Source organism: Ahaetulla prasina, chromosome 1 (genome assembly GCF_028640845.1).
Source record: "Ahaetulla prasina isolate Xishuangbanna chromosome 1, ASM2864084v1, whole genome shotgun sequence".
In the NCBI taxonomy this organism is placed as follows: domain Eukaryota; kingdom Metazoa; phylum Chordata; class Lepidosauria; order Squamata; family Colubridae; genus Ahaetulla; species Ahaetulla prasina.
In genome coordinates, this window is record NC_080539.1 from 44,863,944 (window position 1) to 44,876,392 (window position 12,449).

General features: G+C 37.6%; 1 protein-coding gene across 7 annotated transcripts in view; it reads right to left on the minus strand.

Annotated features, from left to right (window-relative positions):
- The window catches only part of FOXN2 (forkhead box N2), a 120,401-nt gene that overhangs the window by 9,547 nt on the left and 98,405 nt on the right, over window positions 1–12,449 (minus strand). For all 7 annotated transcript variants that reach the window (XM_058165005.1, XM_058164998.1, XM_058165000.1 and 4 more), the window contains 3 exons: window positions 11,621–11,745; window positions 1,430–1,494; window positions 637–705 (listed from right to left, as the gene is read on the minus strand). In XM_058165005.1, coding sequence (XP_058020988.1) covers window positions 637–705; window positions 1,430–1,494; window positions 11,621–11,745 — 259 coding nt within the window. The remainder of the gene's footprint in view (window positions 1–636; window positions 706–1,429; window positions 1,495–11,620; window positions 11,746–12,449) is intronic.

Below are 12,449 nucleotides of genomic sequence, written 5' to 3' on the forward strand. Positions count from 1 at the left end.
TGCATACCTTGTGGCTCCTAATTCCATAAAGTAATACAACTATGTGAGAAGGGCTTTCAGTTTCCAGGAATCTCCTGCCTATTACTTTCAGTGGATGATCCTGAGTTCTGGGTTATGATAGAAGAAAAGGAAGGGGAAGAAAACACTTCTTCCACTACCAGGAAAAATAGTAACATCAAAGCTGTAACTGGTGTAACAAAAGATGCCTTAATTCTTTCTCCATCCCCTTGTTTAGAAAATGCTACATGACTTCCATCCCATTTCCTTTAAACAATCCCAGAATTGTTTTAGTTGCCCCTTTTCAAATGATTTTAGTTGATTTCAAGAGCAGGATCACATACGGGTGAAATTACGGGCGCTTTAAGTAATCTGAGAAGTTGAAAAAAACATGATAAGGTGTTTTTGGAAAAAACCTCTGTGTAGTTGCCAAGAAAGCTTCATGGATATGTCTATACTAGGAGTCAAAGAAAACTTGAGGGAGATTTTACATCTTTAAGCAACATAGCAACTCTAAAATGTGGCTTTATCTATCAAATTGTCAACTGCTTAAGCTCAGACAGTTTTAAAAATGTATCGTTAAAATAAATTTTAAAAAACAATATTCTTTAAAAAGAAGACAGATTTTATCGTACTTACAATCTAAAATGTCTTGTTCAATGGAAGTATTCAAGAGCATCATGGCAGTAGCAGCATCGATATCTGAATCTGAAAATCAGAAAAAGAAAAAAGCACCCCATGTCAATTAACCTCAATTAAGTTTGATCTGGAACTGTATGTTTATCACAGAATAGCCAGTTGGAATTCGTTCCTAGAAATTTTGATCGGAAACAATTATCCAAAGAACAAGACTCTTAGAGCTTTGGTTAGTAATATTTATCAGAAAATGATTAATATAACCAAAACCTCAGCTGCTGTCAAATGAGAAATCCCTATATAGCATATTTAAAATGACAGTTCTGGGTTTCTTTTCTCATGCTTTTTCACTCCAAAGGCCGATTTCATATCAAGATGAGGCAGTTTCCATCTGTTGATTGCTTTTTTTTAACTGCTACCAGACTTCTTTTCATTGCAGGATGTTATTCTCACACAGTGATCTAAGGCAACAAAAACTAGCCATACTTCTGAAGGAACCCAGGTAGTTCAAATAATACAGGCAAACCACTATTGAAAATTCAAATGAAAGTTTCCAATCTTAGTACTCTTAGTTTTCCCACAAATGCTGTAACCAAAGTCTCACTTTGCAATTATGAACAAGTTTTGAGTTCAAATTCCTCCTTCTCCTCATGTGATCAAATTCCCCTTATATCAATAAAGTGCAGTTCCAGTCAGATTTATGGAATCTGTTTTCTATCTGCCTACCTTGAAGGACTGACCGATTCAGACTTTTAAACAAAGGATAGGTAAAGGGGCAACAGAAAAAAATGCTTACCTTTGATAGATCGTCCCTGACACTGTTTCCGAACTGAGGTTAAATAGCAAGGAGATGATGAACCACTGGAAGAGAAGAAAAAGAATCTCAAAATTCAGAGTCTATGCTACAGAGGACAAAATTAACATGAGCAAATCGTATTTTCAGCTATTATGATTTCAATACACATAATTAAATGTATATAACAAATTCCAGGAACTTCCAAATGGATTCTCAAATGAACCATACCAAACTGATTTCTAAACCAACTACTGTATTAGAGACAGATGCCAGTTTTCTATTCATTCCAAATCATGGTGCATCAAAAAACAGGGCCTCTGGTGGCTCAGCAGACTAAGTCTGTCTGTTATTAACACAGCTGCTTACAATTACTGCAAGTTCAAGTCCCACCAGGCCCAAGGTTGACTCAGCCTTCCATCCTTTATAAGGTAGGTAAAATGAGGACCCAGATTGTTGGGGGCAATAAAAGTTGACTTTGTATATAATATACAAATGGATGAAGACTATTGCTTAACACAGTGTAAGCCGCCCTGAGTCTTCGGAGAAGGGCGGGATATAAATTCAAATTAAAAACAAAAAACATTTTAAATATGTGATCTGTCCTTATTTTTATTAGTCATGTTTCAGTCTTATACCTAAATATTGGACTAGAGTAGGCCCACTATTTCCTCAGTAAAGCACTTAACTGGTATAGAAAAGATCCCAAAGTTTCTAACCTTTTCAATTTAAACCTTAAAGAAAGTTATCTAAATATATATTTGTCTAAAATCATAGGGATTTATCTGTCCACCAACATAGATTATGCTGAATTATGCAGATTTTATACAAGCTACTAACAGGTCTTCTGAACTATTATCTTGCTACTGCTTTCTAAAGATCTCTTAGCCTTTTGCTGTATCTTGTCTCAGGTTTTATTCCAAGTCACACATTACTGTCTGGGACAAAGCTTGAAACTTTTGTCCAGAAGTAGATGCAGTTTTGTACTGCTGAAAGGCGAATAAAGGTTGTCATCGACTTACAACCACAATTGAGCCAAACATTTCTATTGCTGAGACATTTGTGAACTGAGTTTTGCTCCATTTTACAACTTTTCAGTTGTTAAGTGAATCACATCAAGCGTTAAGTTAGTAATACAGTTGTTAAGTGAATCTAGTTTCCCCATTGATTTTGCTTTTCAGAAGGTTGCAAAAGGTGATCACATGACTCAGGAACACTGCAACTGTCCTAAATATGAGTCATTTGCCAAGTGACCAGTCATTTACCAACCAATCTCGTTGTATACATGATGTACAATGACAATAAAGGCTATACTATAAAAAAGTGTCTGAATTTTGATCACATGACCATGGAGTTGTTGCAATGGTTGCAAGTGCGAAAAAGGATCATAAGTTACTTTTTTCAGTGCAGTTGTAACTTCGAATGGTCACTAAATGAACTTTGTAAATTGAGGATTATATGTATTAAAAAATCTCTTCATACATTTAAAAGGGAAGGACGTTATTCTACCAAGACAACTTTCTTTTTTTTTTTTAATTGAAAAAGTTTAAAAAAAAACAAAAACATTTTCCCCCCTTTTTCCCCCCTCCCTCCCAGAAAGCCCCCTTCCCCCCTCCCTTCCCTCCCCCCCCGGCTTCCCGGGTCAATCACAAGGTATTGTTATACATAAACCAAACATAGAATAAAATTTTCCCTTCCAATCCAATTAACCTCATCCAAAGCTTTTCATCTCCCAACCCCCTCCCCATTACATAAAATAACTTCCTAATTATTCAAAGGCAATCTGATATTTCTTAATCTGATATCTGTTTTGTAGATAATCAATCCATTTTTTCCATTCAATTAAATATCTTTCCTGCGTATTGTCTTTTAAAAAAGCTGAGATTTTAGCCATCTCAGCCAAATTAATGACTTTCAATATCCATTCTTCTATTGTAGGTACCTCTTCTTTCTTCCAGTATTGTCCAATCAACAGTCTTGCTGCTGTTATTAAATTCAGAATCAGTTTAGTCTCAATCCCTGTACAATCCGTTATAATTCCCAAAAGGAAAAATTGTGGCAGGAACTTTATCTTCTTCTTCAGTACATTTTGAATAATCCACCAAATTCTTATCCAAAAGGCCTTAATTTTCTTGCAAGTCCACCAAATATGAAAATATGTAGCGTCATCACAATCACACCTCCAACATTTTGCTTGGATATTAGTATACATACATGATAATTTTTTAGGATCTAAGTGCCATCTATAAAACATCTTATAAAAATTTTCCCTTAAATTCTGTGCTTGTGTAAATTTAACATTTCTAACCCAGATTTTCTCCCATGTTTCCAACATTATTGGTTCCTGAATATTCTGTGCCCATTTTATCATACAGTCCTTTACCAAATCCTTTTCTGAATCTATTTCAAGCAACACATTATACAATCTCTTTATATGCTCCTGGGTCTGATTTCTAATTTGCTTTATTAAATTTTCCTCCCTTTGCATTATACCAATTTTTTGATCTTCTTTCCATCTAGCACTTATTTGCCCATATTGAAACCAAGTATAATTCCTCCCTTCTTCATTTAATACCTGTAATGATTTTAATTGCAATCTACCTCCTTCAGCATACAAAAGTTCTTTATAAGTAATCATTTCCTGTTTCTGTTCTATATTTATATTCTCTATTGCATGTCTGGGGCTCGCCCATATAGGAATCTTGTAATCTAATTTATAAGAATATTTTTTCCAGACCATAAAGAGCACTTCTCAACACATGATTCTTAAAAGCCCTATCCACTTTTTTTTCATAAAATAAATACGCATGCCATCCATATAACAAGTCATAACCTTCTATATTCAAAATTCTTTCTTCCGTTAAATTAAACCAGTCACTTATTACTGAAAGGGCTACTGCTTCATAATATAGTTTAAAATTAGGCATTTTTAAGCCACCTCTTTCCCGTGAGTCCTGTATTATTTTCATTTTAACCCTCGCCTTTTTACCCTGCCATATAAATTTATTGATCCCAATCTGCCAATCCTCCAAATTTTTATCTTTTTTAATTATTGGTATCATCTGAAAAGAAACAAAAATCTAGGTAACACATTCATTTTAATAGGAACTTTTTTTTATTAAAAAAGTTTTACAAAAATTTCCACCATACATCCCCCCCATCCTAACCCTTTTCCCTCCCCCTTCCCTCCCTCCCTCCCCCCCCCACTTCCCAGAGCAAATACAGGGTATAATGTCAACAATCACAAACTAAAATATACTAATCATCCAAAAGCTCCCACCCCTCTCTGAGCCCTTAACTCCCCTTTTCCATAAAAACGAAGAAAGGATTGTAACAATACAATTTACAATCTTTCCATTCATAAACTATTTAACTTTTTAGTCTTTCAGTCCAATTTTTAAATATCAGTCTGTCTTCTCCATTCGCATATATATCTTGCATAAACAGTCATTCAAATATGATATTTCCACGTTGCCATCTAAGTTCATAAATTTTACTGTCCATTCTTCAACAATAAGCGGTATTCCAACTTCCGATATTACACCATCAAAAGTTATTCTTCAATATAATCCATGTTTACTTTCTAAAATGTATTTGGCGATCAAAAGTCAATTAGGAAATATACCTTATAGTCCATAGTTGTATGTCCATCAAATAAACATCATCCTTTTAATTTGTTTCTAAACAATCTCGACATATATAATTCCAACATTTAAATTAATAAGCATTTTCTAAATCCTTAACCAGTTACTTTTCTTAACAATAAAATTCCAATTATATCTCTCACTCTTAATCAAATAACATTACTAAAATTACCTCTCCAACTTATATTCAAAATAAATAAATTATTAACAATTAAACCATATATAAACAAATAACATCATTACAATCACATCTCCAACATTTAAATTATTATTTTAACTTTCTTCTTTTATTATATTCAATTTTTTTTTATCCTTTCCCATAGACAGAAACACCCTTTAATTTAGAAGCTACACAAGTCTCTCTTTGTTCTTTTAATTCCCCTGTTTTCTCCAATATTTCTCCTCCCCTCCCCTTATCTTGTATTTATATTACATCCTTATCCCATTTTTTTGCCATCTCAACACCGATCAACTTAGCTTCTAGCAACAAAGAATTTCCAGCCTTTAATACATTAATATAAAAGTCTCTTGCTTTAAGAACTGTACTAAGGCAATACTTTCTTCCTTTATAATTCACTGTTAAACCAGCTGGAACATCCCATCTAAACTGTATCTGATATTTCTTAAGTTCATCCACTAAAAAGGCAAATTCTTTTCTCTTTCTTAACATTTTAGGAGGAATTTCCTTCATCATTATTATATCTTGTCCTAGTATTTGAAATTTATTTTTATAAAATGCTTGTAAGATTCCATACCTAATCTTAGTTGTAAAATAAATCACCACATCTCTTGGTAATTGCCTCTGTCTAGCCAGCCAGGAGTTAACACGATAAATTATTTCAATATTAACTTCAAAATCTTCTGGATTCTCTCCAGTTGTCTGTGCAAAAGCCTGTGTAAAAATCTTTTTTAAATTCTCCTGCTTACATTCCTTCAATCCTCTCACCCTTACGGCATACTCCATTAACCTATATTGTAATATAACCATTTCTTCATCTGCCCTATCCACCTTAACTTGTATTCCCTCTATTTTGTTTTCTAAATTCAAATTAACTTGATTAACTTGATTAAGTTCTTCCATCCTTTCATTCATCTTAATAGTATGATCTGCTAATATTTAAATGCATCCACTACACTTTCCAAATCCTTATTCTCAGTTTCCACCATATCTTTAAGATCCAGTATTTCTTTTTCCATTTCATTAAATTTTTGATCTATTACAGAAATTTGAGCCTCCCAGAGTTCTTTTAAAAAAGCCCTTAAATATTCCTTAAGATCTTCTTTTAACTTCTGTATTTGACCTAGAGAGATTTCACAGTCCTTGCTAACATTCGGCTTTGTTTGCTTAAAAGCCATTTCCTGTTAAGCTATAATATGCCAAATGGCAAAGAGAAATAAAAAAAAATGGAAAAATTCAGTAAATCTTCTCCTCTTGAACACTATAATAAAAAATAAATCAGTTCTTGTTCATTCCATTTACTTAATCTCTTCTTATATACTTCGCGTGGCTTCAACACCAACTGCTTTAACAAGCACTTCCTTAACTTTTGCTTTTAAAGAACAAAATGCCATTTCCTTTCTTCGTCTCTGATCTTTCCAACAAAGTATCCTCTGGTTAGGGAATTAGAATTTCCTTACAAATAACTACCAGTACCCCTGTTTTTGCTCCGTCTGTGTTAAAAATCCATTCACAGGTCCATATCGATCGCAGAAGTGGACGCAGCATTTTGTTCTGCCATTAAGGCAGGAGCACTCCGGATCCGCAGCTTTTCCAGGCTTGAGAAGGAGTGCTCACCCTCAAGTCTCCAGAAACTTTCCTGGGGCTTTCCGGGGAGGGCTCTACTTCAGCCCAAATGCTCATCTTTCCCTCTTTACCCGAGGGAAAGGTTTCCGAGCCACCAGATAGCTGATTTGTCAGCTGGGAGGTTGTCAGCTGGGAGGAGTTTGATCCTGTGGCTCCCGAGAACATGGACAGGATACTGAGGTGGTTGAGAGCAACCACATGTTTACTGGACCCGTGTCTCTCCTGGTTGGTACTGGCCACACAGGAGGTTACATGAGGCTGGCTCCAGGGAATTATTAACACTTCTTTGAGAGAGGGTATCTTTCCGACTGCCTTGAAAGAGGCAGTGGTGAGACCCCTCCTTAAGAAGCCTTCTCTGGACCCAGCTGTTTTAACGAACTACCGTCCGGTCTCCAACCTTCGCTTTGTGGCGAAGGTTGTTGAGAGTGTAATTGCATACCAGCTTCCTCTGTACCTGGATGAAACTGTCTATCTGGACCCGTTCCAGTCCGGTTTCCGACCTGGGTACAGCACAGAGACGGCTTTGGTCGCGTTGGTGGATGATCTCTGGAGGGCCTGGACAGGGGTTGTTCCTCTGCCCTGGTCCTATTGGATCTCTCGGCGGCTTTCGATACCATCGACCATGGTATCCTGCTGCTGCGGCTAGAGGGGTTAGGGGTGGGAGGCACCATTTTTTGGTGGTTCTCCTCCTTCCTCTCGGGCCGATCGCAGACGGTGTTGGCGGGGGGGCAAAGGTCGACCGCGAGACACTTCCTATGTGGGGTGCCACAAGGGTCGGTCCTCTCACCCCTCTTGTTCAACATCTATATGAAGCCGCTGGGCGAGATCATCCGTGGTTTTGGGGTGCAGTGTCATCTGTACGCTGATGATACGCAGCTGTACATTTCCACCCAAAACCACCCCAACATAGCCGTCGAAGTGATGTCCCGGTGTCTGGAGGCCGTGCGGGTCTGGATGGGGAGAAACAGGCTCCGGCTCAACCCTTCCAGGACCGAGTGGTTGTGGATGCCGGCATCCCAGTATAATCAGATGATTCCATCGCTGACTGTGGGAGGCGAGTCATTGGCTCCCATGGCGAAGGTACGCAATCTGGGCGTTCTTCTGGATTCACGGCTGTCATTGGAAGATCAAACAACGGCCGTTGCCAAAGGTGCTTTCTATCAGGATCGCCTGATCCGCCAGTTCCATCCCTTCTTAGGGATGCGGCCATGGTCATGTGAAAAACAGTTGTAAATCACTTTTTTTCAGTGCTATTGTAACTTCAAACTGTTACTAAATGAATTGTTATAAATCGAAGACTACCAATTCATCAAGACTATTTTGGGAAGAGGGTCTAGGAACAGCTTGTTCTTCCTGCAGTGAAGCACTTACCTCAGGAGAGACCATAATTTAAAATACCTGTGTAATTTTCAAAGCCTTTCTAAACTATAAAACAGTTCTTACATCTAATCAATGGGAAAGCTCTTGGTTTGATATTCAATTCGCTTGTATTGTAAAAAAACTATATCACCAGAAACATTGTGATATCACTAAGAAACCTGGGCCTACATCTTCAAGTTATTACATGCTAATTTAAGTTGGCACCAGCTCCTGAAAACTAAGAAGGGGGTATACCTGCACTATAATATAATATTATATGCTCCCTAGAGCAGGAGTCTCCAACCTTGGCAACTTTAAGACTTGTGGTCTATAACTCCCAGAATTCCTCAGGCAGCAAAGTTGGCTGAGGAATTCTGGAAGTTGAAGTCTACAAGTTTTAAAGCTGCCACGGTTGGAGACCCCTGCCCTAGAGCAAACCTGGACATTTTATGGTCCATGGGCCACATAACCCTTTGGCTGTCCCTGTCCAGCCCACACAAGGTCAATTGGAAATTAGAAATCAAATGTAAGTAAGCATATGCCATGTATGCAATACAACTGCATTGCTTTTATTTTGAAGATGACTGCTTTTTTTTTAAATTTACCGTAATTATATGCCAACACACCATCACAGCTGTATTGGTTCCACCCTTCACAAGAGCCCCAGTTTCTTATGTGGCCCCTTGGAAAAATTAATTGCCCCCCCCCCCTTGTTCTTGAGCAATGAGGAAACAAGCCAAGTGATGGGTTTGTGGCCTTTTAAAAAAGTTAAAAACTCTCCAACTTCAGCCCTTATGTACTTTATTCAATTTAATTTAATAGCTCTTTTTTACAACATTTCAAATATCTTCGCCAGAATTTAACAGCTAATGGACAATTATCACTGAGACATCTTTTGTAGAAAGCCCATGTTATGGACATCTTTCCCTAGACCTCTCCTTTTTCACTTTTTAGCCTCAGGCAATTTCCTAAATGTATTAACACAGGAGTTTGTTTTGTTGGTTATGAACCACTTTGCTTATGGGTAAGAAGCATCTATTGGTGAATAGATCCAGAATCAAAACAATGTGAGGCAACCTGATTTTCTTCCAGCCTTCTTTCATTCTAGCACTTCCAAAGGCTGGCACTATGGAAAGTTAGGGCAGGGTTCATCTGGGCCCCTCAAATCTATACTGACCAGGCTAACTCACTGCTCACTCCAGGAGTTCGATTCTAATCGGCTCAAGGTTGACTCAGCTTCCCGTCCTTCCGAGGTCAGTAAAATGAGGACCAAAATTGTTGGGGGCAATATGCTGACTCTGTAAACCGCTTAGAGAGGGCTGTAAAGCACTATGAAGCAGTATATAAGTCTAACTGCTATTGCTATTCTTTTAATGGACCTGTGACTCTTTTGAATTGTCTTCTGCAAGTTTTTCTAAATTGCTTTTTAAATTACTCATTTCACTTCCTAATTGGCCCAATTTTTATACCAGCTTATTTTTTTTAATCTATTGCTTTCATACATTTTACCATACTAAATCTGTTACTGTGCTTCAATGTTCTTGCAGCCACCTTAAAAATTACATTGACAGCAAAATAAAAGCATCAATGTTATTAATTTTTAAACAACATTCTATATTTAAAAGGGACCTATTTTCTAGGCTAGATATGGCACAAAACAAAGAATGCAAGATACGGCAATCTAATACTGTAAAAAATATGCGCTTTTGGTGATAGCCAAGTTGAAAAGTAGAAAAAAATTCTAAATAACGTAAGGTGATATACCACAGATTTTATTTTTGTGCCTCCCGGAATGTACAATGCTCCTAAGAACAGAAAACAAAATTCATGCATCTTTTTTTTCCCAGTTATTGCTAGGCATGAATGTAAGTCTGAATTTCAATTTCACAGACCTGTGCTTCAAAAAAATTCATCTCATCCTTAACACTTCTTCAGAAATTTCATCATTTTTAGATTTTTTTTCTTTAAAAGGTCTTATGCACTAGTACCTATTTTTAAACTGTATTTTCTTTTAATTCTTTTATTCAGTTGTAATTTTATGTGAACATGAGCTTTTCTCTCTCAGGTTATTGCCACACTACAAGTCATCATGGCCTTGAGAGGAGCTGCAAAACCTCTCTGTGCTTGCAGGTGCTTGCTACATCTCAGGGGTAGTCGGGGCTAAGACTAGGAGCAAAAGTAGCGTATTTTTTATACTGTAAGATACACCTCTTTTTGTCTCCCAAAAGGGAGTGAAAATGTCTGTGACTGACTATTGCAGAAGCCCCACCCATCTGCTGGCTGTTTTTTGGCTACGCATGCCCTGTTTTAGGGCCTTTTTTGGGCCCGTTTCCAGAGCTTTTTTTCAGCCCGTTTTGAGGCTTTTGGGGCCCATTTTGAGGCTTTTTTCCAGCCTGTTTTTGGGGCTTTTTTCAGCCCATATTTGAGGCTTTTTTGGCCCATATTCAAGGCTTTTTGGCCAGTTTTTGAGGCTTTATTCAGCCCATTTTTTCGGGGGGGAAATGAGTCAAAAGTCTCAAAAATGGACTGAAAAAAGCCCTGAAAATGGGCCAAAAAAAGGCTGGAAAGGGGCCAAAAATGGGGCATGCGGAGGCCAAAAATTTTTTGTTGTTGTTTTCCTCTTCTAAATTTAGGTGTGTCTTATTGTCCAAAAAATATGGTAGTTCTGTCCTCTTCTCCACAAGGCCGTCTGTGGTCTTTCAGGCTCATATGGTGCATTGGGATTTAAATCATGCCCCAAATCTCACTCCTGATATTACCTCTTCCAAAATGAACTATGCAACACAAAAGTTCTACCAAACAATTATTTTTCTGAATACTTAATTCCTCCAAAGCAGGCCTAACTAGAAAATATATGAGAACTGTGGAATTAGTTCATAATATGCAAACCAGGTGTGTGTGTGTTAATGGTCTCAACATATTAAGCAAGAAGCTTCATTACCTGGCTTATACAGAGTCCTGGAGATCTCTCAGATATCACAAACAATTACATTCCTTTTTTTAATCCTAGTATCAAAATCCCAGTAACTATGATAAGAGGCAGGTTACTGAGATGAAAATATAAAACTGCCTTTTCAGTACTGGTCTCCTGTATTCTGTGACTGAGGCATGCTGATTTGGGGGGGAGGAGGAAGCACACTCAATGCATTTGGGGACAGGGAATGCAGGGTCTCTTCTCTGGACACGGAAAGCATTTCTGCCTACAAAATATGGGATCTGCCATTGAATATGAGCTGTTCTCCAACTTTCAAAAAGAAAAAAAAAGATAGAAAAACAGCTTTCCATCACAGTATTGTCAAAATACAAACTGTCCCATCTTCTCTTTAGTAATATTACCTGGAAAACCTTTTCTTCCAAGGTTGTATCGCTTGGTAAAAGAAATCCTACCTTAGTGGTGACGCTGGTGGGGTATAAAATGCAAACGCAGAGGGAAATGGTTGCTTCTTCAGAGCCTGTACAAGGTTTGGTTTATATTCTGGATCCACACACCACAATGAACCTTTTCCGTTCACCTAGGAAACAACCATGCATTAGCAGTGATTACAGGCAGTTTCAATAGGAACATCAGATCTAAAAGTGTGTTACACTCCACAGGTGCTTGAATAAAACACAATGTATCACTATTTTTATGTCTAGAGATCTTAAGATGAATGTGAACACAGCTGGAGGCACACTTCTCTGAATAAGCATGGTCAACAGATCATTACTGGACCATTACTGCAATCCCACCACTTTGGCACCGTATTCATCACTGGTAACAGCAGCAGAAGACCTCACGAGGGAACTGCCATCCCTACAGCCCTGTGCCTCTCCAGAAGATTGACTGACGTCAGAAATGTGATGGGAAAAGAAGTTTGCAACTTTCCTCAAAAGTGCTTTTCTTTTCCTCATGGCAGCACTGGGGTCATGATTATGGACAAATATACAGTTAAAACCTTTTAAATCTACCGTTCACCCACTTGGAAAGTTTGGATATTTTTTTGCCACTACCAAACTTTAAAAAACAACAACAATGGATATCTTGCATGCCAAGCTTCTCCAACCTGTAACTACATTTTCATAAGACATTAAAAATGTAAAATTACTTGTGTATCAGATTTATGTCCTGCTTTTCCTTCTGGAAACCAAGGTAACATATTGTCAGCCCCACTAGGCAGACCAGACCAGGAATTCAACTCCACATGAAGGATAAAATTGATTTCATTTAGATTGGCTA